The sequence below is a fragment of the Ovis aries genome, chromosome 3, assembly GCF_016772045.2.
Source record: "Ovis aries strain OAR_USU_Benz2616 breed Rambouillet chromosome 3, ARS-UI_Ramb_v3.0, whole genome shotgun sequence".
NCBI classification, from domain to species: domain Eukaryota; kingdom Metazoa; phylum Chordata; class Mammalia; order Artiodactyla; family Bovidae; genus Ovis; species Ovis aries.
In genome coordinates this window covers 174,426,172-174,453,620 of record NC_056056.1, presented here as the reverse complement: position 1 = coordinate 174,453,620, position 27,449 = coordinate 174,426,172, and the positions used below count along the sequence as shown (strand labels likewise).

The 27,449-nt window shown below is 42.0% G+C and overlaps 1 protein-coding gene across 2 annotated transcripts in view; it reads right to left on the bottom strand.

Moving 5' to 3' along the window:
• Positions 1-22,287, bottom strand: part of C3H12orf75 (chromosome 3 C12orf75 homolog) — a 45,371-nt gene extending 23,084 nt beyond the window's left edge. For both annotated transcript variants that reach the window (XM_060414114.1, XM_015094833.4), the window contains exons 1-2: positions 22,039-22,287; positions 4,991-5,015 (exon numbers count right to left, since the gene is read on the bottom strand). In XM_060414114.1, the coding sequence (XP_060270097.1) occupies positions 4,991-5,015; positions 22,039-22,084 (71 nt within the window). In that variant the 5' untranslated portion in view covers positions 22,085-22,287. The remainder of the gene's footprint in view (positions 1-4,990; positions 5,016-22,038) is intronic.
• Between the last annotated feature and the right edge of the window lie 5,162 nt (positions 22,288-27,449).

The window sequence follows — 27,449 nt, the reverse complement described above, 5'->3', positions numbered from 1 at the left end:
TGACTAAGGCTGAACCCCTGGAGCTTTTCCGTTACACGTGCCAATAAATTCCTTTATGTTTGTTTGTTTAGGCCAGTTTAAGCTGGGCTTCTGCCATTTCCAACCAAAAATATCCCGACACAACCTATCTGTGCCAAATAGCTAAGATAATTCACTGAAATAAAATAAAAGCATGGTTGACTTTCAGGTTTGTGAAAACAGTCGAATGTCATCAAGTTGAATTCGCTTCTATTTTGTTCTGCATGTGAGTGCTCTGTGGTTTAATTTTGATGAGAGGGAGTGAGAAAAAGTCTCACTCCCTGATATACATGTAGGTCTGTCTTATGAGGATTAAATTTCCATATATCTTTACTCATGCTTTCTTCCTACCTCAAGTTGGTAAGGTGAACCTTCTATGTTTTTGATCCTTCTTGCGTGTTTTAGAATCTACATCCACTAATTATTCCCTCCCTCACACAGATAACCCCTCCCCAAACCACCCTCAGCTTTTCTTACTCTACTGGTTCCTATACTTTCACCTATCGGTGCACCCTCTGTCTCCTCTGTAAAAATAAATAGAGAAAGAAAATCAAACTTCAATATATAAAATCGCCCATACGCATAATCAGGCAGAAAGAATCACAAAGAAATGGAAGAAAATTATGTAAAATATTAAGGCTGATTGTCTCTTGTCTCTCATGGTAGAATAATAGCTGAGTTTTTTCTTTTTTAAAATGCTTTTCTGTGGTTTACAAATTTCCTTAGTATTTATTTTATAACAGAAATATATTTCTTAAAATACGTTTCCTCTTTAAGCTACCACGTTTTTCCATCCCTTACTACCTAATATTGTAAAACAAAAGACCAGGCATCACTTCCTCACTCCTAGTTCACTGCCACGCTGACTCCACTGGTACTCACTGCACTCAACTGAAACCACATCCCTCAGTGACCAGTGTGGCCATCATGTCGCATCCAATGGCTTCTCTTCTCCCTTTAGCTCATGTGACCTCTTTGAGTCATCAGCCATCCCTTCGCCTGGCTCGAGTTTGAAACCATAGAGCTATCGTTTCACCTCAGGTTTTCCTTTCCTTTCCTTCCCTATTCAGCAGGTCTTATCAATGACATTTCCAGGTGCACCCTGAATGCATCATCACCTTTGCTCCTTTCCTGTGTCCTGCCTGCTGTCTGACCTTCTCGTGGCCTCAGCCCCACTACTGCTCTGTGCCTCCAGTCCTCCCCCATCTCACACAGCCCACTGCCCTGGGAATCATCGCCCTAAAGCCCAAACACAGTCATGGAAGTCCCCACCTTAAAATTCTGAATGGCTCTTGAATGCATATAAAAATCAAGTACTGTGACCAGCCTGCCACCAAAGGCCCTTCACAGCTGGTTCCGGCCCACCAGCCTCATCTTCCACTTGCCTGAGCCTGTGCCACAGGCTCTGGGAACACTGGCTGACTTTCTGGAAGAGCATGAGGCTCTCTGGAACCCATGGGCCTCTTTTCCTGTTCTCTCCCCTGCCCTGCCACTCTTCCCCTCCCCACACAAACTCCTGTTCACCCTTCAAGACCCAGACTAGCATTATATTTTGACTATTTTAATAATTAGCACTTATTACACTGTAGTTTGGTCCCCAGTAGATACTGACCTGCTCTAGGGCAAAAATATCATTTTATTTATTATATCCTGGTTTCTTGCCTATACAAAGCAGGCAAATAATAGTAAAAGGGAGATACTGTAAAAATCCCAAACCGTCCCTAGAGCACTGATTTTTATTATACATTAAAGGTGCAATTATAATGATTCTGACTTATAAAAACAATCACAACCCCCCTCAAAAGATTTTTAAATGGTCTATATAATATGCTGTGTGCCCTATTTGAAGTTCTGTACTCTCAGCATCCATGATGTGAGTCTGGCCACTTCTTTTAATTTGGGATCAGTCTCTTTAGATGACAAACAAAAACAAAAAATTTAAATCTTCACAATAAAAGTTTAAATTGTCTTAATTTCTTGGTTTCCTCCTTCATTCATGACACCTTCTAATATGACAGTCAAGATTTATATATCTACAGCTTCTGCTTTATTAAAAAAATAGTTTGAGTATACCTTTTGTGCAAGGAAAAAACACTATACTTCTCTTTAACTTTTTCCAATTAAATCTACCAATTTATTTTTAAAGGGCTCTGGTAGCTCAGAGGTTAAAGCGTCTGCCTGCAATGCAGGAGACCTGGGTTCGATCCCTGGGTCAGGAAGATCCCCTGCAGAAGGAAATGGTGACCCACTGCAGTATTCTTGCCTGGAGAATCCCATGGACAGAGGAGCCTGGCAGGCTACAGTCCATGGGGTCACAAAGAGTCGGACACAACTGAGCAACTTCACTTTCACTTTCTTTATTGAATAAAATTATATCTTTTTAGTTACAGAACTTATAAGGTACACAAAGTCACAGGACATTTAAATCTAATGAATTCAAGATTTTTAAAAGTAGTTAAGGGACTTTCCTAGTGGCTTAGTGGTAAAGAATTTGTCTGCCAAGGCAGGAGACATGGGTTTGATCCCTGATTTGGGAAGATCCCACATGCCACAGGACAACTAAGCCCAGGGACCACAACTATTCAGCCTGTGCTCTAGAGCCTGGGAGCTGCAACTACCAAGTTGCAACTACTAAAGCCCACATGCCCTAGAGCCTGTACTCTGCAACGAGAGAAGCCACCACAACAAGAAGCCCATGCACCTCAACTAGAGAGTAGGCCCCGCTTGCCACATCTAAAGAAAAGCCGGAGCATCAACAAAGACCTGGCACAGTCAAAAATAAAAACTAAATAAACAATTTAAAAGTAGTTATAGTTAATGGCATCTCATGTCCTGGAGAAGTTAATATTGACAAAAACATCCAAAAAGCCATCACTAAATCTTCTTAAAAACTTCCATACCTTTAAAAGAAGTCATGCAATCAATCTCTCCTTAAAGAAAAATTATGAGATTCATTTGTTACAAACTAGCTATGTCCCCAACATGATACTATGAACTAGAGGGGACTTCTCTCAATTCCCAATAGAAAAAAAGTCCAAACTGCTGTAAGAGTTCAGAAGAGGGAGATACCACAACTAACAGAGAGGTCAGGGATGTTCTTCTCATAAAGGATAAGATATAAGCCAAGAAGAATAGACAGAATTTTTACAGACAGAATTCGCCATTCCAGGCAGAGGGAACAGCAAAAACAAATGAAGGAGGCAAGACAGAAATCAGGAAGTCAGTGTGAGACCCTGAGAGTGGTCTCAGAGCACCCAGCTCCCAGCTGGGTCCTTGACCTTGTCACTCCCTGACTGCAGGGCTTCCTTCTCCTAAAGGCTGAAACCCAAAGGGCTTTTTCCTTTTTGCAAAGGATTCTGGACTCAATCCCATGGGCAATGGAGACTAATCTAAAATTGGGAGCAGAGATCTTGAAAGGGCAGGGGATTAACCTGGCAACAACGTACAGAAAAGGAAGGGAGAGACTGAAGGAGAGATGGAGACACTGCCATACCAGGAACACATAAGGATGCTGAACGCACTCTTGCTAGATGCTCTGGTAATAAACTCAACCACTGCAACCAGGAGACTGAAGTATTCTACACTGCTTCCTTTGTACCTCAAGTTCCATATGAAAAGCTTATTTAATCCCCCCCAAACTTTATAGCCCTAATCTAATCTTGTCTGGATTCCTTTTTTGTAATATATATATATATATATATATAAATGCCTGACTCTTCTTGTGACAAAAGCTTTCAAGTCCCACCGATCCTTTTGCCCTACAACTGCTCAAGCCTAAAAAAAAAAACCTGTGAACTCCATGTATGCCAACAGGGAGGAGACAGCCAGGCACTCCTCTGCCCACCACCCACACCCACCCTCAGCACCACTCATAATAAGAAACAAAGCCACTTACCCCCTCCTTCATGCAAACCGAACAGATCAGTTTAGGAGACCACCTTGCACTCTCTAGAAAGCCTCATTATGTGAGTAACACATCTCCTGCCCTCTTGGTCCGTGTGTGTGGCACCATCAGTCTTGACCTCCAAACCGATTGCAGCGGCTTGAACAGAGACTGGTCCCACAATCCATGGAGTGACCACAAACACTCTTTTTTCTATTTTTCTCCTTGGGGGCTCTTCATCCCTACCTTCTCCCTTCCCTACTCCACCCTCACTACCCAGCTCCCTAAATGACACTTTTTTTTTTCCAGAATATTTGCATTTTATTTATCTCTTTTTAAATTGAAGTATAATTGATTTACAATGTTGTGTTAGTTTCTGATATATAATAAAGCAAAGTGATTCAGTTATATGTATATATTCAGTCATATATATATTCTTTTTCATATTCTTTTCTATTATGGTTTATTACAGAATATTGAATATAGTTCCCAGTGCCACAAACACTCTTAAATAGTGAACTACTGCAATGTCCTATCTATACCTAGATTCAAGGTAGGAAGATGCAGAGAAGATACATGATGGAAAGCCTCAAATGGTCCTGTGGTCTAAAATTCAACTCAGTACTGATTACTTTGAATGAACATATACATTCACTCAAATGTCTATTTATCAACTTCAAAGCAATTCAGTGTGTCTTTAGTAAATGGTTGGCTCCCACCCCTCCCAACAGGCTAAACTCTAAGATGTTGCATAGTCATAGAAGCTAGATGCTTAATTCTGCCATAATCACAGGCTTGCAATTAGAAATCTCTACACAAGCTAGGATGGAAACACAATTAAACATTTCCCTTTCATAAAGTTCTGGGTTAAAGTGCTAGGGCAACTGAAAGGCTAAAATAAAAAGCCACAAATAATCCCTTCATTTAAATAGCACTTTAGTTACAAATCAAATGAGAGCCTTGATTTGTGTTCAGTACAGAAAGTACTTCCATGTCTCTTCAGCCAAACCTGCATATCTAAAGGTCATAATCATGAAAACAGTGTCTTCCTCAGAAACAGTTTAGAAAATCACAACATTAAGTACTTACACGTCTTTAGCTGCTCCTGCAGGGCCTGGAAGAAAAAAAAAGATATTTTCTTGTTATCTTGATAACACTGGTACAAAAATCTTAAGCCAAATATCCAACTAAAATAACTTTTTCAAGAGATGAGTTGAGAATATGATTTTTTGAAAGATCATCTCACAAAAGAAGAAAAAGGAGAACAGAAAAATCATAAAAAGCCAAATCTTAGGGTTAGAATTTATTCTGTCCATTTTTAACAATTCCTATAAATTATAAAGTCCTGATTCTGAAAGAAATTTTCTAAGACAGCCCAATCTAATCTGCTAATTTTACAGATACAGTAACAAATTTGAGAAATATTTTCTTTTCTAAGCCACACGACTTCTAAGCTGGTACCTACATGGAACTGTTATGTTACACGACGCACTAATTAAAAAGTAAAGCAAAGTCACACGACAAAATGGAGATGACAGCCTAAATGAATTGGGAAGTCTCAAAGATGCTAGCCCAGATCCAAAAGGAGTAACATTCATTTCCAACTCTTATCCTATTTGCTATTGAACCCTCTAATTTCTGCTTCCCACCCACATGTCAAAAACAACCCATCTTGTTTGGACCCCAGTCCTCTCACTTATCACAGATTCTCTGCCCACAACACAGTTCCATCTGCACTTCTGCCCCCTAATATCCTTACCTAAACAAACAGAACTTAGCTCCAACTTTAAAAGCTACATGGAATTAAGTATCATTTAACCTCTTATAACTTCACTTTCCTCATGTCAAATGAGGAAAATAAAAATATCTTTTTCAAAAGTTCCCGTGAAGTTCTTTAAAATCTATATATCTCTATCAAAATACCAATGACATTTTTCAAGAAAATAAAACAAATAATACTAAAATGTCTACAGAACCACAGCAGACCCTGAATTGCCAAAGCATCTTGAGAAAGAACAAATCTGGAGGCATCATGCTCTTGATTTCAAACTACATGACAAAGCTATAGTAATCAAAACAGTATGTTATTGGCAAAAACACAGATGCACAGATCAATGGAGCAGAATAGAGAACCCAGAAATAAACCCATGTATACATGCTCAATTAATTTACAACAAATGGGGCAAGAATATGCAATGTGGAAAGCATAGTCTTTTCAATAAACTGTCTTGGGAAAACTGGACAGTCGTATGCAAAAAAATGAAACTAAACAACTATCTTACATCATACACAAAAATTAACTCAAAATGAATTAAAGTCTTAAATGTTAAGACCTGATACCATAAAACTCCTAGAGGAAAACATAGGCAGTAAGATACTTGACAGTGATCTTAGAAATTAATGTTTGGATCTGATTCCAAAAGCAAAGGCAACAAAAGCAAAAACAAACAAGTGGGACTGCATCAAATTTTTAAAACTCCTGCACAGCAAAGGAAACTATCAACAAAATGAAAAGACAACCTACTGAATGGAAGAAAATACTTCTAAATTACATATCTGATAAAAGAGGTTACTATTATAAATATATAAAGAACTCATAAAACTCAATAGCAAGAGAGAAAGAGAGGTTGGCAGAGGGAGAGAAACCAGCTTGATTTTTAAATGGGCAAATAATCTGAATAGACATTTTTCCAAAGATGACATACAGATAGCCAATCGGTACATGAAAACATGCTCAACATTACTAATCATCAGAGAAATGCAAATCAAAACCACAAGATATCACCTCATACCTGTGCGAATGCTTACTTTCAAAAAGACAACAAATAACAAGTGTTGGCAAGTGATGCGGAAAAAGGAGGATACCAGTGCATGCTCTTGGTGGGAATGTAAATCGGTGCAGCCACTACAGAACACAGTATAGAAGTTCCTCAGAAAAATTAAAAATAGAACTACCATATGATCCAGCAATTCCACTCCTGGGCATTTATCCAAAGAAAACAAAAACACTAATTCGAAAAGATATATACACCCCTATGTTCATCACAGCTTTTCTCACAATAGCCAAGATTGGAAACAACCTAACTCCAGCGATGGATGAATGGATAAAGAAGATGTGAGATACAGATACAGGAGGATAGACTAATAGAATAGAATTCTACTCAGCAGGCTTCCCAGGTGGCATTAGTGGTAAAGAACCCACCGTTCAATGCAGGAGATGTTAAGAGACCCAGGTTCAATCCCTGGATCGGGAAGATCCCCTGGAGGAGGGCATGGCAACCCACTCAAATATTCTTACCTGGAAAATCCCATGGATGGGTTATAGTCTATGGGGTCACAAAGAGCTGGACATGACTAAAGTGACTTAGCATGCACTCATGCACATGAAGAAAAAAGAAGGAAATCTTGCCATTTGCAACAACATGGATGGACCTTGAGAGAATTACGCTAAGCAAGATAAATCAGAGAAAGACAAATACCATGTGATTTCTCTTATATGTGCAATCTCAAAAACAAAACAAATGGAAAAAAAAATCATAGATACAGAGAAAGGAATGGTGGTTGCCAGAAGGTGGACAAGTTGGGGAATGGGCAAAACAAGTGAAACAAGTCAAGATATACAACTTCCAGTTCTAAAATAAATAAGCCATGGGGATGTCATGTACAGTACAGCTACTACAGTCAATCATACTATACAGCATACTTGAAAGTTGCAAGACAGTAAATCCTAAAAGTTAACTATGTATGGTGACAGATGGTAACTAGACTTACTGTGTGATTTCACTACATATATAAATATGGAATCATCTTATTGTATACCTGAGACCGATATAATGTTATACGTCAATTGTACCTCAGCAAAAAAAAAAAAAAAGTAATACATTTTAAAAATTGAGACTTCCTTGGTGATCCAGTGGTTAAGACTCCACTCTCCCACTACAGGGGACGCAGGTTGATCCCTGGCTGGCGAAGTAAGATCCCACGTGCCATAGGGCATAGCCAAAAAAAAATTTTTTTTGATTATAAAAAGATGTGAACAGAACCAAGTCTGGCACCTAAAAATAGCTCACTGTTATTGGTGTGGTGGTTTAGTCACTAAGTTGTGTCCAACTCTTGTGACCCAGTAGACTGTAGCCTACCACGCTCCTCTGTCCATGGGATTTTCCAGGCAAGAATACTGGAGTGGGTTGTCATTGCCTTCTCCAGAGGATCTTCCCAAACCAGGGATCGAACCTGGATCTCCTGCACTGCATCACTGTTATTAGCAGTCACATTTTCCTTAGTATCTCAATTTTCCTATCTATGAAGTGGGAGTTAACTCCTGTACAAGTCACATAGGTATGAAGATAAAGGAAAACGTGCTACAAAATAAAAACAAGTCTGCAGGAAGAGTTATTGCCAAAATTGTAAGAACTTTATCCAAGAGATATTAATCTAGGACCTATAATACTGCAAATTCAAAGAAAAGAATAAAGATAATCAAGACTATGTGTCAGGCTTCCCTGATAGCTCAGTGGTAAAGAATCTGCTTGCCAGTACAGCAGACATAAGTTCAATCCCTGACTTGGGAAGATCCCACATGCCGTGGAACAACTGAGCCTGCGCACCACAACTACTGAGCCTGTGCTCCAGAGCCCTGGAGCCACAGCTACTGAAAACTGGGTGCCCTAGAGCCCTTGCTCCCCAAGAAGAGGAGCCACTGGAATGAGAAGCCTGTGCACCACAGCTATAGAGAAGCCCCTGCTCGCCGCAACTAGAGAAAAAGCCCAAGCAGCAATGAAGACCCAGCACAGCCAAAAAATAAATAAACAAAATTATTTAAAAATGAATTAAAAAAAAGACTATGTCTCAAATAAATTCTTTAAAGGTTTTGACCAAACCTGAACTTTGTAACAAACCTCAGAGTCTTTACTCAGGGGAGAGTAATATTTCTGTTTCACAACTCTCACTAAGATTATATAAATAAAAATGGCTTTGGAATCTGAGATCATAAAACCAAAAAAAAAAAAAAATCCTAAAATTTAAAAAAATCTTAAACATAATAGTGGAGAGTTCGACAGGAAAAAATAAACAAAAGATTAGTGCCACCAAAAAACTCATAAAAATGGACATTTTATTTCAGAATCAAAACAAGCATGAGAATCTGGGAGAAAGTCTAAAAAGAAAATAAATATCCTCATTTTCTTAGTTTCATTTTCATGGAAAGAGATGGGGAATGATTGGGGGTTGCTCAGGGGAGGAGAGAGCAGAAGGCATCAGAACAGATTCTGGGACGTCACACAGAAAGAAGACGGCGGTCATGATGTGAGGGCCACGCACGCTGGGCCAGTAGAGATGGAGCAGAGGGCAGAGTGGACAGAAGCCACCTCACTGCCTCTGAGGGACGGCAGCAGGGTGGTAGGGAAACAACAGCATGGAACTGGAAGGAAGAAGACCCAGGTAAAATTCCTGCTCCAGGATTTTATTTGACAGTCCCTAGATCCTTCTGCTTCAGCTTCTAATCCTGGGCCGACAAAGGCACCGGAAAAGACAAACCACAGTAAGCCTGTGTGTGAAATTCATTTCAAAACAGTCACATGTTGTCTCCTCAGCATCTGTTTCCATCAGTCACCAGAAACCCTGCATCCACTTCACCTTGACTCCGGGCACCCCCACGGCCTCTTTCCTGTTGGGTTCACCATCTAACTTCCCAGCAGGCCCAAGGCAGATGCCAGGTGTTACCTTCCAGAAGGAAATCAGCAGCCCATTTCTTATGTTCACAAATGCACCTCTCTTAAAGGGCACCATCTATTTAACAACTGCAGTGGTGACGGAGGCCAAGAAGTTAGAAACACTGACTTGATGTATATACATCAAGCCTATAGATATGAAGATATGATTATAATGTACATTCATCTTTCTAAAAGGGAAGAAAGCATACACCTTCACAGGAGCAAGGGATTAATGATAAGCTTATAACCAGGGCAGGTAGAACATGACTCCCTGACATACAACTTCTCAGAGAAAAAGAAAAACAAAATCTGTAATTGTTGAAACTCTCAGCAAAAATATCTGAATTTCTAGGTATATAAAATATGAAATATCTTTTTGCAAAATATCTTTTGTTTTGCAAAAGTATAAAATCATAAAATTACTAGAAAGAGAAGGAAAATTCTGATTACCCTCAGTGCAACATTTTAATCATATTTCATCTAGACATTGATTACAGTTAACCAGATGGAGAGTTCTTCTCTAGATAATTTATGCAAAAGATACTTTGACTAGAACAATTCAAATAGCAGCAAAATCCTATTTGCTCTAAGTTGTGTTTATGATTCATGAGATTCATCATTTATTAAACAAATATTTATAGTGGTGTAGCTACTTCTTTCAAGGCCCCTGGGGTAGAACATTTTTCCCTGTTAGTACTACTTCATTTCCTGCCAAAATGCCTCTCCACTGTTTAAACATAGCTATGGTATATTAACACAAGGGAAAGCAGGTAACCATGTTTCTTGTGGGAAAGAAGCACCACAAAATATATAGACCTAAATTAGAATTTTTGTGAGTCAAAAGATTTAACGACTATTTTCCAAAATTGTATTATTGATCATTATAATTTTAAATATCTTCCTAAAAAATGGAAGTGGGAAGTAAAGGTCTGCTCTCAGAAAAGTATCATATTCAGTTCCAGTGACAAAAAAATGTAAGTGGTTATGGTATGTAAAGAACACTTCCTTCTGAATACAACTGTTTCTTTAACACTTAGAAGATTGTTGTTTACAATACTGCCTCATTTCACCGTGATTGTGTATACATATATATTTTTTTGATGGAAGTGCCTGCACTGTGGGGCATGCAGGATTCCTCAGCCAAGGATCAACCCCACGCCCCCTGCAGTGCAAGCGTGGACTCAACCACTGGACTGCCACTGAAGTCTATACCTTTTACTTTCATCAAAAGATTTTAAAATTGTATTCATGAGTCCCAAAGTCAAGAGTCTCAGTCACTTAAAAATGTACAGGAAATGCAATTTATTCAAACATTTTAAAAAATTAATCTGATGTTGAGGAATCGTAGAAAGATATTTGGTCTTCATTCCCTCTTCCTGGCACAGAGATTCTAAAACTCTTGGAACTTCCCGAGAGAAGGGTGATAGGTAGGAGCCTGTTTCTTCTAATGAGGTGACTCTTGGCAGGACCCCAGGTAGCTTCAGGATGGGGGCTGGTCACAAGAAAAGCCAAGGCTTGATTAGAAGCTTGGAACTTTCAACACCACTCCCTGTCCTCTTGGAGAAAGAGAGGGGCTGGAGACCAAGTTAATCGCCAGTGGCCAATGATTTGATCAATCAGGCCTATGTAATGAAACCTCCATAAAAACCACTAAAAGGACAGGGTTCAGAAAGTTTCTGAGTTGAACATCCATGTGCCAGGAGGGAGCACACCCCAATTCTATGGGGACAGAGACCCCTATGCCTGAGGCTCTTAACATGACCTCTGTATCTCTCCATCTGGCTGTTCATTTGTGTCCTTTATATAAACTAGTACGTTTAATCCAGTAAGGAAAGTACCTTCCTGAGTCATACTAACAAACTGTCAGATCTGAGGAGGGGAATGTGAGAACCCCCAAATTTGCTGTCAAGTCAGACAGCAGTGCAAGTAAGCTGGGGACCCAATACTTGCTACTGGTGTCTGAAATGAGACCATCTCAGGCGACTCAGCACTCAAACCTACGGTGATAGACAGTAACTCCACATAAGAGCATCAGAATTGAACTGGATGGTGTCAGAGAACTGGAGAGACAGATGGCATCCAGGAAGGAAAAACCTCTCAGATAACCTTCACATTTTATAGAAATTGGGCACCCCCATAAATAACTGAGGCTCTGAACAGCCTTGAAATGCTGTATGAATCACAGTAAGATTGAACGGTGCTGTATCTGCTTCAGTAAATGATTATTCACACTGCAGGTATTGTTTGTAAACTCTTCATTTTCTGATTTTCTGATTTTATCTCATTCCAGGAATAATTAGAAAAGTGTCTTCTGTGTTAGTTCCGCAGGAATGCTGTAACAAATCACCACAAGCTAAATGCCTTAAGACAACAGAGATATGAGCTCTCGGAGTTCTGGAGGACAGAAGTACAACATCAAGGTGTCAGGAGGTCCTGACACCCTGCAGAGGTTGTGGAAAGAACATGGTCCAGGCCTCTTAGCATCACGGGACAGTAGGTCCTCCTTGGCACTCTGTGGCTGGTGGCCACACAGTGCCTTCTCTGTTCTACCCCTGTCCTCACATCACCTCCTCTCCATGTCTGTCTTCTCCTTGTCTGCCTCTTCCAAAGACGTTTCATCACCTAGGATTTAGAGACTATCCTGATAATCTAAGACGGTGTCCTCATCTCAAAATCCTTAATTATACCAGCAAAGACTCTTTTTCTGAACAAGACAATATTCACACATTCCAAATTAGGATGAGAACACATCTTTTTTAGAGGTGACCATTCAACCCAATACACTTCTCAACCCTGTGCTCCTCCACCTCTCCAAAAGCAGAAATTCCCTTTTGAAAAAAAATACATAGGAAAATTAATGCTGAGGAAAAATTAAATTTAATATGACATGTCACATATTCTGCAAACACAGACAAAATTTTACTTCTAGTGCATGATAAAGCCAGCTGCAATATACATCAGTTCAGTGATATTAAGCAGATATTTGTAACATCTTGGTTCCTATAGACAGATGTTTATTGGCAATCTAGATTGCCCTGTACTGCCCAGTACATTTTCAATATGGTTCAGAGTCATATATTTATTTTTATGAATTTCCTTACACATGCCAAATTTTAACAGAAAGAAAATATTTATCTCTTTTAAAAGAAAGGTCACATACATATGTACATTTGAAAAAACACTCTAGTAATGCCTTTTCATCCCTGTTCCCTATGCACTTCATAGCACTGATATAATATACTGGAACTGCTCACAAACAAATGAATCGCTAAATTACATAGTAAATCGTATCTCTTTGTTCAGACTGAGTAGTGATAACTTAAACACATACACCAGAAAATAAAATTATGCACATGAAGAATTTCTAAAAGGCACTGAAGACGCACAAATCACTCTTCTTTTAATCAGACATATAAATGATTATGGCTCTTATGGGAAATAATAAAAATATGCAGGGACGTTTTGCTCTTTATTTGTTTTATGAAAGAAAAACGTCTCTCTGAGAATTGTGTAAACATAATTGTAGAAAGAAAAACAAAGCTCCCTTTAATTTTGACAGCTTGTTATGTCTCCTCTGACCCATAATAGTTCTAAAACTATGTCATCAGCTCAATTTGGCCAAAAGAAATAGAACAACAGCTCTTTAGTTCATCTACAGCAACGTCTATTTTTCAATAAGCCAATAAGAGACACAGAATCGTAAGTCATTCCTTCAACAGTGGAGAAAAAATGTCAGATCAGTGTATCCTAAAAAGGTAAAATTTTTAAAGTATAGTTGACTTACGATGTTATGTTAATTTCAGGTACAACATAAGATTCAACGTTTTTATAGATTATGCACCAAAGTTATTAAAACATTATTGACTATTTTCCTTGTGCTGACTTTCATCCATAAGACTTACTTATTGTATAACTGGTAGTGAGTCTGAGTGAACTCTGGGAGTTGATGATGGACAGGGAGGCCTGGCATGCTGCGATTCATGGGGTCGAAAAGAGTCGGACACAACTGAGCGACTGAACTGAACTCAACCTCTTAATAATGGAGCTTTCCCTGTGGCTCAGTGATAAAGAATTTGCCTGCAATGCAAACGCCGTAGGAGACACCGGTTTGATCCCTGGGTCAGGAAGATCCCCTGGAGGAGAACATGGCAACCCATTCCAGTATTCTTGCCTGGAGAATTCCATGGACAGAGGACCCTGGCAGGCTATAGTCTACAGGGTCACAGAGAGCTGGACATGACTGAAGCGACTTGGCACACACACACCTCTCTTAATACTTTCATCTATTTCACCCATAAGCCCCCCTCACTACCTGGCAACCACTAGTTTGTTCTCTGTACCTATGAGTCTGTTTTTGTTTCATTATAGTGATTTGTTTGTGTCATTTTTTAGACTCCACATATAAGTGAAAACACATAGTATTTGTCTTTTTCTGTCTGACTTATTTAACTTAGCTTAATATCCTCTAGGTCCAACCCATGTTGTCACAAATAAAATTATGTCAATGAACGTGGATGTTCTTAAGAGAAAATCTCTTTGCTTACAGGTTGCCCTTGCCGAATACTATGCCTTCAGTAGATAAAAATTAATAAACACAGCTATATACGTATAGACATAAGGCAACACATTGACATTTAGCTGCTATAATTCAAGCTATGTCTCTATTGAGCTGTAAGTGGCTCATGGCAGAGTTGAATAACTCTCGTGGGTCACCTTCATGAAGCAGTCACGTGGTTGCAACATCGATCCTGGGGGGCTGGAACAAGTGAACCTCCTAATCCTTTCGTGCCAGAGATAACTGTCTGCGCAGAGGTGTTTCCACACATCTTGTCATTCACATCACGTCAAATGCGCTCCAATCCAAGAGGATAATGGGTCACCTGCATCCTCCCACCTTCCCTTTAGAGGGAGTAGCAGCTCCTTCCAGTCTCCTCCTGCTGTGCTAAATCGCTTCAGGTGTGTCCAACTCTGCAACCCCATGGACTGGAGCCTACTAGGCTCCTATGTCCATGGGATTCTCCAGGCAAGAATAGTGGAGTGGGTTGCCGTGCCCTCTTACAGAGGATCTTCCCAACCCAGGAATCAAACCCAGGTCTCCCGCATTGTGGGCAAGATTCTTTCCCACTAGCGCCACCTTTCTCCTAGGCTCTAACAGTTTGTGTTCATTTTCATTTCTCCCTCCCACTACCTCCCCCGGGGCTTCCCTGGTGGCTCAGATGGTAAAGAATCTGCCCGCAATGCGGGAGACCCAGGTTTGATCCCTGAGTTGGGAAGATTCCCTGGGGAAGGCAATGGCACCCCACTCCAGTACTCTTGCCTGGAAAATCCCATGGATGGAGGAGCCTGATAGGCTTCAGTCCATGGGGTCACAGAGTCGGACACAACTGAGCAGCTTCACTTCCACTTCCTACCTCCCTCACATGTAGCAGGTCCTCAGCCTAACTGGCTTGCAGGGGTCCTTCATGTCAATGCCTCCACCATTCACCAACAACCTTCTCACTTCACAGACTCCTGACGACAGCCTTAAATGACATCACTCTACTGCTGGCTCCTTCCTTCTATGCGAGTCTATGGCAGTCTTTCCCTGAATTAATAATAACACATTGAGTACTTAGACAATAAGGCACTGCTCTAAGCCCTTTATATATATTAACTCATGTAATCTTGAGTAGGTTCTATAACTACTCTTCCATTCTACAGCTGAGGAAACTAAGATACAGACAGTTTCAGGAAGTTGTCCAGGTTATGCAGCTGATAAATGATGAAAGCAGGATTTGACCTGGGGTCTTTGGGCTCCAGAGCCTCCTCTCAGTTCTGAGGCCTTCTTGTCTCTCTATCCTCCCCAACTCCCATCCTGACAGCTCTTACTTCCAACACTCTGCAACCATGTGAACTACTGACCCAGTCAGGACAGACTTCTCACTGCCCTGAAATGCACCGAGCCCATTTCTGTCCCTATGTTTTTGTACTGCTCTAAAAGTGCCCTCCCTTCCATTCTCTGCTTATCCAAATCCTGCCTATTCTGCAAAGTCAAATCAAGTCCCACCTCTTCCAAACAGGCTTCCCTGGTTGCTTAAGGTTTTATTTCATTCTCTAGTGCTATATCAGTCACAGAGTACCTACACAAGTTGGGACTTAATTTTATATCTTTTTTGTTTCCCCAATATATTTATCCACTCAACAACAAAAAAATTTAAGACCCAAAAAATTCCACTGAAAGACTGAATATTGGTCTCAAGGCTGAGCGTCCAGCTGTGACAAGACTCTCATGAAGCTTACCTTTGGGGAAGGGGAACAAAAATGACAATAAATAAAACATCAGCTCTCCACGAAGGAGTATTTCAAATAGACAGATAACAAGAATGAGTGGAGCATGTTTAAAGAACAGAAAGATAGATTGGTTGGGGCTGGGGGGGGGGGTGGGGAGGGGGGGACTAAGTGAGCTGGAGAGAAGAAGCACATAAGATATTAATGACTTCTTTGATGATATCAGCAAAATTTTATATTATTATCACTACACAGCCTGGACTAATGCTGAGCACAGTGGCTGAATTTCAGAACTACCAAACCATTCCAGTAGTCATGTGTGGATGTGAGAGTTGGACTATAAAGAAAGCTGAGCACTGAAGAATTGATGCTTTTGAACTGTGGTGCTGGAGAAGACTCTTGAGAGTCCCTAGGACTACAAGGAGATCAAACCAGTCACTCCTAAAGGAAATCAGTCCTGAATATTCATTGGAAGGACTGATGCTGAAGCTGAAGGTCCAATACGTTGGTCATCTGATATAAAGAACTGATTCACTGGAAAAGACCCTGATGCTGGGAAAGATTGAAGGCAGGAGGAGAAAAGGACGACAGAGGATTAGATGGTTGGATAGTATCACTGACTCAATGGACATAAGTCTGAAACTCCGGGGGTTGGTGATGGACAGGGAAGCCTGGCGTGCTGCAGTTCATGGGGTCACAAAGAGTCGGACATGACTGAGTGACTGAAGTGAACTGACTGAAACCATCTACAGATGTAGATGAAGGCTGGACTGCATAGCTACAGCAACAGAAGAGAATGAGATTATGTATCTAATAGAGGATAAGGTGATAACTAACCTAAGTAACTGGACCCAAAAGAATTATAGTAACTCCCTGGGTACAATGATAAAATAGAATAAAATTCTTCCCCGCCTCCTTAGACTATTAGTATATAAATAACAGAAGAACCACTATAGAAAGAGTCTAGTAATAAACTAAGTTACAGTCAGATAGCTGCTACTTACACATCTCTGGTAGAAAAAGCAACTCAACAATTCAATAGCAACTCAACAATTCAATCAACTACCAGGAGCAGAACACTTCTGAAATGACTCTGCTGCTGCAAATATTTTTCACAGCCTGCAAAATAGTCTACACTGAACCAGGCTTTTGTACACATTTGGAACCATCCAAACTTTGAAGGGATTTTTCTGGTTCACATAAAATAGGATTTCCTGGTTTACATTACAGACTCAGGCAACAACCTACATGTATAACTACACACAGAAAATGACTGACCTGCTATGGTTCATCAGCTCAAATGCAGGGGTGTGCATGTCTCCACCTAATTAACGAATATATGCAAGGAAAAACAAGGGAATAGAGAATCTGGTTGCTGAGCGAGAGAGTGGTGGAGACGGAGAGCAAAGACAAACACAGAGAAAGCAACAGCTCCCTGCCCTATAGCAAACGAAACCCTTTCAAAATGGACTCTTTATCTATCAAAGATAGATATTATATGATATCACTGTGGAATCTAAAATATTACACAAATGAACGTATCTACGAAACAGAAACAGACTCACACAGAGAACAGATTTGTGGTTGCTAAGAGGGAGAGGGGATGAGAGAGAGATGGACTACGAGTCTGGGGTTAGCAGATGCAAACTACTACACGTAGGATGGAAAAAGAACACGATTTGACTACATAGCACAGGGAACTATATTCAATATCCTAAGATAAACCATCATGGAAGAGAATATTTTAAAAACTATATATAACAATCTCTTTGCGATATAGCAGAAATCAACGCCACGTTGTAAATCAACAATACTTCAGTTTTTAAAAGATGGTCTCTTAAACCTAGACGTTCCTCTAAAGTTTAGAGTCTAGACTTTACACTATGCGGGGGAAATGTACTGAATTGTCACTGAATGGAAAATACAAGTCCTGTATAGTTCTAGGTTTGAAAAAATCAAATTCCTACATTGAGACAGTGATGGTCCTAAAACATCAGATGGGGACCACGCTGGTATAATCAAAGTGGTTCTCATGTCCCCTTCTACCCTGATAGCATGGATACTTTGACTCCTCCCTGAAGACTTCTCTGAATAAACTATCATTTATTCCACATCTCTTGGGCATTTGGATGTTCAGTGTATATTTGACTACACTTCGCTTTGCAGGTATTCTCAAATGGTGAATCTTCCTACCTCAACAACCAACTCAAGAAGGGGAAAGCTTGATTTCATTCTACAGTCATCCCTTGCTGGCTGCCCCTACTCTTGCCCTAAAATTCCCTAATAGAGTATGAAACTTTGCATACAGAGGTGGACCATGTACTAGCTTACACTTAGAAATCTACTGCAAAGGAAATCTGACCTAAATTATCTAGGGCCTGTATGAGCTGATTCCTTCTGGCTGTTTGATCACTGTACTGCATTTTAGCTTCTCCATGTATTGGACATACAGAATCAAATTTACTGAAGCACACTACTAAATACCAATTTGTCATATAAACCAATTTCACCAGACAAAAACCAAGAAAAGCTGTTGTCCAGATAGCCCAGGGAAAATAAACAATTATCTGGTTTTACCTGAATTACTTAGGGAGTAAGACAGGGCTTACAATGGCAATTTCAGGTTGGGGTTCCTTATTATAAAGTGCTAATGCATCCTCTGAAAGCAGATTTGCTGTGTTCTTACAGAAAAATATTCAGGGAACACCATTTCACCTTCAGTGTGGTATTACTCCACTTCTATATAGTAATTACAGTAGAGCGCTATTCTGTTGCTCAAAAATTAAAGTGAAATGCCCACAGAGGCAGCCAGCACAGTGCCAATGTCAAGCTTGAGCCTTACTCTCCACATTCAAATTCAACACCTGCCCACCATCTTTCTCTCTCTCTCTCTCTCTCTTTTTTTTTTTTTTGCTGAAAAGCTTAAAAATGACTATTGAAGTATAAGACTCCTGGGACATTTCAGAAGTTTTGCACTGTAATTACTGGAGGGTGGAGACAACACCAATTTAATGCATTTCATTTTACTTGGGTTCAGTGACATGCATTTGCAGCTTGGGCAATAGCGTATTTAATGCTGATGCCAAAGTTCACAATTGAAAGAAACCTTTGCACTGTGGTTTAGTTCTCTTACCCTTCCATCTCTCCTCTTGATGCATTTCCTTTCTGAACCTAAGGTGCTACCATCAACTGACAGAAAATTTCGAAGTAACGATGACCAAAGCCCGAGGCTAGGCACCCGGACTCACCAGCAGAGAAATGTTTGAGGGATGACTTCTCAGAGACAAGGGCAGAGTCATCAAAGAGGTGATGCAATAACTCCCAACTCATAATGTTTTCCTCTCCTTCGTGTTTTACAGTCTGCCCTCGCTATTTTCCTCTTCTCTGAACATACAGTAATTTTTAGCAAAGAGCGAGCTTGAGGAGAGAACAGCATGCTCTTACAGGAGCTGTCCTTCGTGAACAAAAGTGAGGCTACTCATCAAGAAGACATGCGCTCAGAGTGGTTTTTTTCAATATAACTGTATCTCCCTTTACATAAAAAGGAATGTGCTCATTGGGGGAATAAAGGTCAACCAAATATTTGTAAAGAGAATCATGTTGTGCCTATTTCTTACATCACCATTGTAGAGCTCACTTATCATCATCCTGGTTTAGCAATGGAAAACCTCCCTCTGTCTCCAAACCTGACAAGCAGTTCATTAACAAACAAAAATATAAATGAAGTACGCTGGTGGTGGTGGTTTAGTCACTAAGTCACGTCCAACTCTTGCAACCCCATGGACTGTAGCCTGCCAGGCTCCTCTGTCCATGGGACTTTCCAGGCAAGAATACTGGAGTGGGTTGCCATTTCCTTCTCCAGGGGATCTTCCCCACCCAGGGGTCAAACCTAGATCTCTTGCACTGCAAGCAGAATCTTTACCTACCAGGGAAACACTCCTCATTAGAACAGTGGTAAGTGAAGAGTTGACTCATTGGAAAAGACTCTGATGCTGGGATGGATTGGGGGCAGGAGGAGAAGGGGACGATAGAGGATGAGATGGCTGGATGGTATCACCGACTCGATGGACATGAGTCTGAGTGAACTCCGGGAGTTGGTGATGGACAGGGAGGCCTGGTGTGCTGCGATTCATGGGGTCGCAGAGAGTCCGACACGACTGAGTGACTGAACTGAACTGAAGTATCCCTGCCTGTCACGCAGGAGACTAGGGCTCAATCCCCTGACAGGGAGGCAACACACCCTGAAGTAAGCTAGCTCTGCTTTAAAGTAAATGGGTTACAAATCCTTCCTACGATTTCTTTTCTTTCTTTCTTTTTGTGATAATATGGAAAACGTACCAAACTAAAGGTAATGGTTTTTAACCTTTATACAAGTAAGGTGCACATGCAGTGGAAGGCATAGGGCCACAGTGCATGTTAGGTTGAGAGATTATATTTGACCCTTGAATAACATGGGGATCACAGGCGCCAACCCTCCACAGAGTGGAAAATCTGAGTATAATTCATGGTCAGCCCTTCATGTCCACAGTCCCACACCCCTGGATTTAAACGACTGAAGAGCATGTAGTACTACAGCACTTACTATTGAAAAAAAATCCATGTATAAGTGGATCCACGCAGTTCAACCTCAGTTGTTAAAGAGTAAATTGTAATTCCTGGTGCAGGATGTGGTCTTGACATGGTTCCAGGTTTCCACACAGAGCTCTCTGGCCACTCTCAAGTGAGTCTCCTGTCCTTATGCTAAGGCACTAATTAAGCTAACTACCTCTGACTCTGTTACAAGAATTGAAAGGGTTTTTCCCCCAGGAGCTCTCTGCCTGTCACAAGACTGGGAATTTAATTTGAGATGGTAAAGATGACCTGTAAGAGATAAACTTTTCAATGAATCATTACCTGGCTTCATTCACAGCTTTGGGACTAGAATCCCACACATTTTAGTGCCTTCTCCTAAAATATTCCGTATGTGTGGTCACTGACAGCCAGAGAGGAATAACAAACTTCGCTAATTAAAAGAGCAGATTGCCATATTAGATCCCATAGGTGAACATCAAAATAAACTTTAAAATAAACAAACTGCAAAGGCTTGAATTTTAAACTACATCTTCCAGGAGGTCTGGATCAAGGGAAGTGACAGGCCCAAGGTCACAAAGTCATTGAGCGGGCATTCACTCCCGCCCTGGAAACACTGCAGCATCAGAGCGCTGTTCCCATTTGCTGGTTGGGATGGGATGTGGCGTCTGATTGATCTCAATTGGAGGAGATATGAGTTCTTTATCCAAAAGACACCAAAATAGGTCAGCAGATACTGTATTATTCAAAACAGACCCAGACTCTTAAATCAGTAGACACTAGCTGAGTCAAAAAGAACGGCTGAGTTTTGGAATAAGTCACTTGACACAACGCCTGGCTGACTAGGGGGAATCTAGACGACTTCCCCGGCCAATCAACACAATGAAGAAGTGTATAAAGAAGTTTCAATTTTTTTTTAATGAAAAATATATGAACAGATCACTGCTAATATTAAAGCTCTGTCACACATATTCTAAAGCATCCTCGATACTGCAGCTTCTCAGAGGAATCTTAACAGCCCAGCCGGTCTTAAACATCAAGACAGACTCAGATGAATTTTTTAGTGCCCTGTTTGCAGTTCTCAACCCACTAGCACCTTCCCTCCCCCTAAAGAAAGTCCTGAATCTTTCTGCTGCACTTTTCCAGGTGCAGACTCTGGGTTGCGAGGGGCTGGGGCCCGAGGCCTGCGGAAGCGAGTGCGAGAAAGCAGGGAGCAGACGCTGGCCACGACTAGGAAATCTCTCTCCTAGGAGAGTGCCGGGACTACCCGCTGCAGGGGAGCCCCGCCACCAGGGCTCCCCGCGCTCCCTCCGCAGGATCGCCCTGCAGGTTCTCCTCATTCAGGCGTGACCTCCCCCGCACAGGGAGCGGAAATGCCGTTTTCAGTCTGTCCTAAACCGGACGATCGGCTCCTGTCCCGAAATAGGGGACGGGGTGAGGGGGCTGCACGCCCTCCCTGCCCCGGGTCCCCGCGCCCTTCCTTCTCGCCGCCTCTCTCCTGGCCTCTCCCGCAGAGGCGATCAGCCCTGCAGAGCTCCCCGCCGCCCCAGAGTCGCGATCCCCGCACCCCCAGCTGCCCGCCGCGCTCACCTTGGCCCGCGCCCGCGCTGGCGGCGGTGGAGTTCCCGCAGCCCATCGCGCCGCCGGCCGGGGAAGCCCCGCTCGGGAGCTGGCAGCCGCAGATCCTGGGGGCGGAGACGAAGGCGGAGGGCGGCGCGCCCCGAGCCGGAGGCCGGCGGGGGACTTACGGGTCCGAGGGTCTCTCAGGGACCACCTCCTCTAGCTACCCAGGAGCGCAATCCAGGGCGTTGCAGGCCTGGGCCGGCCGGGGCGGAAACTGCAAGGCAATCCTCGCCCCCGCCGCGCCCGGCTCTGGGACCCCGCCGGACCCACCCGTCACCTCGGCAACCGCGGCGCCGGCCAATCCTCAGCCTCCTGAGGGCTCCCCGGCCGGACATTCGTCGTCGTTAAGAGGGGGCGGGAGTTTAAAGTGGGTTTGGGGGTGAGGGCGGGGCTGAGGGGTGTGGCCGGCGCGGGCTGGAGGGTGAGGCAGGGCAGTGGAGGACGCCCACCTGGCGGCCCTTCACATCCTCTTTGCCTTTTCTTCTCTTTCCCCACTTCCCCTCCCTACTTCAGGATGTGTGTTTTGGGAAGGGCGGGGTGGAGGGGGCACCGGGAGACGGGAGGAGGTCGGTAGAGGAAGTGGCGGGGAACACCTGTTTTGAGCAAATGGGCGCTCCCCTCCCCCAAATATATTATATTTCTATAAACGGAAATCCATTTCTGCTTTAACAGAAAGCCAATACAACTCTGCTCCCCCATCCACACTGGCCAGTAACAGGAACATAAAGTCTTCCCTATGTTGGTCATATTAACCTACTAGACTTTTAAGTATCTGCTGTAATTTTGAAAAACCTGGATCCAGAACCTTGATGCAAGAGATAAACGGGCTTCAGGCTGAGCAGCTGACATCTGTCCCCTGTGGGCAGATGCTCCAAGATGAAGATAATGACAGGAGCCCAGTCCTGCTTGGATAGAAGATAAAGAGACTACATGCATGTTTCTCATTCTTAAGATCAAGGAGATCCCCCAAACTGCACGTACACAGAAAGGTTCCTAAGAAGTCAGAGAAGGGAGGAGTTGCTGGACTATAATATACTCCGTCAACTTCCCAGAATCCCTTGCACTGGAATCCATCTTGGCCAAAAGATGCTTGCATACAAGAGGGGCAGGGCCCTAAATTATACCAAATATGCATTCAGAGCCAGGCAAAGCAAGATGGTTGACCAGAGGAAACTCAGAAGAACTGCCTCAGATAAGTGACTGAAGCTACAGGAAAGGCTTCCATGATAGCTCAGACAGTAAAGAATTGGCCTGCAATGCAGGAGACCTGGGTTCAATCCCTGCGTCAGGAAGATCCCCTGGAGAAAGAAATGGCAACCCACTCCAGTATTCTTGCCTGGAGAATCCCATGGACAGAGGAGCCTGGCGGGCTACAGTTCATGAGGTCGCAGAGGGCTGGACACAATTGAGCAACTAAGTGTGCCCACAAAGGTGCATGATTCTCTCTGAGCCCACCTGTGTATGTCTATCCACGATATACTTTTTTCCTCCTAAGAAAAACATTTGTTTCACTACTTCCAACTCTTTGTTGAAATTTGTTTCTCCAAAGCAGAAGAACCAGGACCTAGCCACTGGCCCTCTTGGTCCCGTGACTAAGATTCTGCACTCTCACTGCCTGGACCTGGCTTCAATCTCTGGTCAAAGAACTGAGATCCTATTTCAAGCTATTGCAAGCCAAGGCCACTCCAGATCAACTTGAACTCTGATTTAATGACGGAACTGTGAATTTATGTGGCCTCTTTCAGCCTAATAGTTGGGAAAGTATTACTGGAGTCAGGCTTTTGTTCACTCACTAAGTCGCATTCAACTCTTTGCAGCCCTAGGGACTGCAGCACACCAGGCTCCTCTGTCCTCCACTATCTCCTAGAGTTAGCTCAAATTCATGTTCTAACCATCTCATCCTCTGTCACCCTCTTCTCCTTTTGCTCCAATACTTTGGCCACCTGATTCGAAGAGCCAACTCATTGGAAAAGACTGATGCTGGCAAGGATTGAAGGCAAAAGAAACCAGACTATCTGAGTTAAAATCCTTGCTCTGCCACTTAGTAGCTGTGTGACTTCAGCAAAATTACTTAACCCACAACTTATCGGTTGTTTTACCAGTAAAATGGCAATAATTATTCAGACACATGCAAAGCACCTAACATAGTACCTGACCCTAAATAAATGACAGCTCTTCTTTTCCTTAAATCTATTATAAGTGAGTGCTAATTCCCTGAAAGTAAGGACATCTGATTTATCAAAATGTCTTCCTAGCTCATTGGACAGACTCAGTAAGTGTTGTGTGATGTAAATTCAAGCCAGGAATTAAATCTCCATTTTAAATACATTCAATATTCATAGAGAACCTAACCTGTGCCAAGTCCCTTGTTAAAATTAAGGTCCAGGGTTACAAACATATGGGAGAAAGTTTAACCAGGCAGATAGATTGTAAGCAACATAATTACAAAATAGCAGGGATGCTGGCTAGGAGAGGAATACAGGAAACCCAGAGGGTGCTGGGGTACTGGTAAAAGACCTTCCTAAAAACCATACAGTTGTGTTTTGAGGAAACCTTGAACTTGAACCAAGGCCCTAGTGGATGACTGTACATGATCTTTGGAACAATAGTGAAGACTGGGTAGTCCTATTATTCAGGTTGCAAAAGATACACCATGCCCCCTTTAAAAATTAGGTATACCTGGGCTCATGCTGAGATGATAATAAACTCTTGAGCAAATGGTGCATTTTTGAGCTGTTTGGCATTTAGAAGCACTGCTTTTCTACCTTGGCCTCCACCATCTTGATTCAGCGGTTACTTCCATAAAAATACAGAATTATTGAGGGAGAAAGGTGGGGGATTGTCAAACAGCCAGAAGAAACACTCTTATTTATTTCTTCACCATATGACACTGGAGCCCTAGAATACTCATCAGAAAGAGGAAAACAGACCCTGGCATCCGGTAAATGATCTGACATTCACAGCTAGGTCTTCACCTTCTCTGATTAAAGACAGTTGCATAGAAACCAATATCAGTGATGGCTGCTTGATAACTATGAGGAAGTAAGACCAAAAAGACCACTCAGTAATCTTGTCTAAATATAACAAAGACAAATTCACTGGCAAACCACAAAGACACCACCCAAACCTGACTAATACGTTTTTGACTGTTACTTTATTATTATTATTATTACCAGTTATAGTTTTAGCACCATTCTAGTCTTCTTGCCTTGTTGGTGACATTCATTAAGAATATCCCATCATAGAATTGCCCATGCTTCCTGACAATATCCAATCCAGGAAAAAAAAATCCTGCTTCCTTAAATCCCAACCAAAATCACCTAACTTGAACCCAGATCTTTTAAATCTTTTTCTAACACTCTGTTGCCCATGATGTGCATTCTCTGTCACTGTGATGAATGATAAACTCAACTTGTTCAACTACCAGGATGTTCCTAGTGGTCTTTAGCTGGAGGACATTGACCCTTGTTAATCATATGTCCTCTGCCTTATAAGGTTATAGAGTATGCTGTCTATTCTTTCAACAAACACTATTGAGTGTCTCATTAGTGCCAGCCACTCTTCTAAATGCTTGAGATACAGCAGTGAACAAGATATAGAGGAAAGATCTAATTAAAGGAGACGGATCAAAATCAAATAAAAAATATTTCAGATATTCTGAGTGCAATGGGAAAAAAATAAAGCAGGAAACTGAAATAGATGCCTGAGGGGGAGGGCTGTGATAGGCTGGATGGTCAAGGAAGGCCCCTCTGTTGCTGTTGTCATTTAGTAGCTCAATCATGTCTGACTCTTTTCCAACCCCATGGACTATAGCCTGCCAGACTCCTCTGTCAATGATTTCCCAGGTAAGAATATTGGAACTGGGTTGTCATTTCCTTCTCTAGGGGATCTTCCCAACCCAGGAATTGAACCCACATCTTCTGCATTGGCAGCTGGATTCTTTGCCACTGAGCTATCGGGGAAGCCTAAAGCCCTCTGAAGAAAGGCTATTTTAGCTGAGGTCTGATTGATGAGAAGAAATCATATGTGTGAAGATAAAGGAAAGAGCATTCCAGGCAGAGGGAATGGGATGTGCAAGAGTCCTGAGGCAAGAACAAGCTGGTATGCTACATAAACAACAACAACCACAAAGGCCAGGCCAGCTAAGCTAGAGCTGAGATGGAGGCAGCTAGCTGAAGAGGTAGGCCACATCGCACTGGGTAGGTGGGCTTGAGAAGAAGTTATGGTTTTATTCAAAGGGCAATGAAAAATCATTTCATGATACAACACATGAAAATTTCCTAATAAAATGTCAGGCATACAGTAAGTGCCCCATAAATGTCAGTCCTCTCCCTAAAGTGAAGTGAAAGTAAGTCTAGCGTCTCCTTTATCTTTTTTAGGAATTTATTTTTATTTCCTGGACAATGGCTAACCACATTTGGATGTTTTCAAAAAGCAATGAGTCAAAAGAAAATCATTAATGCATGCCTCATTTCCTGACTGGTCAATGTTAGCTTCTTTCTCTGTGCCAGTTTTAAATCACACCAGTTAGCTGTTGTTTTCATTCTTTAAACAAGAACCGATGTGGTGAGAAGAGGAGAGAAAAGGTGTGTGGCTGAAATGGATCTAACCAGAAAGAGAAAACAAGGAGAACACAGAGCTCAGTCAGTCTCAGTTTTCATGATTTGTCTTCCATAAAGAGTTGGACGCCTGAGTTTTCTTTATTATTTTTTTTTTCTTTTTCCCTGTTGACCAATTGCAAGATGGCTACCTCAGCTCTGAGTAGCTCAGCCACACACAGAAATACTCAGCAACAAAGAGGGGACTTTGTCATAACCTGCCCCCGCTCAGCAAAGAGGACTTTCCCCTCTTTGCATTCATTTTTAAAGCCAGGAGGTGCCCAGAGCATTTTCACTCCATTTCACTGGCCGGAATCAGTCACACATCCCTTTCCTGATCCCTAGGAAGATAAATAGGACATTAATCATTGGCTCTGGTAAGCTACAGTTTGCCCCTGAATTATGACAGAAAGTGCAGGATAGACACCTGAACAAAACAGGGGCTCTGCTGGCAAAAAAGGGAGGGAAATTAATAGCTGCTTAATCAGTAGTTGTCATAGATGTTACAAATGTGCTACAATATCTAGTTGTCTTCTGGATTAGATGCCCTACACCCTTGAAGATGGGATTAGACATGTGATTAGCTTTGGCCAATGAAATGTGAGTATAAGTCATACAAAATATGACTTAGAGACTCTATGAATTCTGGTCTCCTAGGAGTTAGGAGTGCAAGAGATTTATTTCAGGAAACACCTGAAAGATATAGGGAAGACGGATCAGAAGCAGGCAGGGAAAGCCTTTCAGGCTGCATTCTCAGGTCTGTCATCCATGCGGAGAATA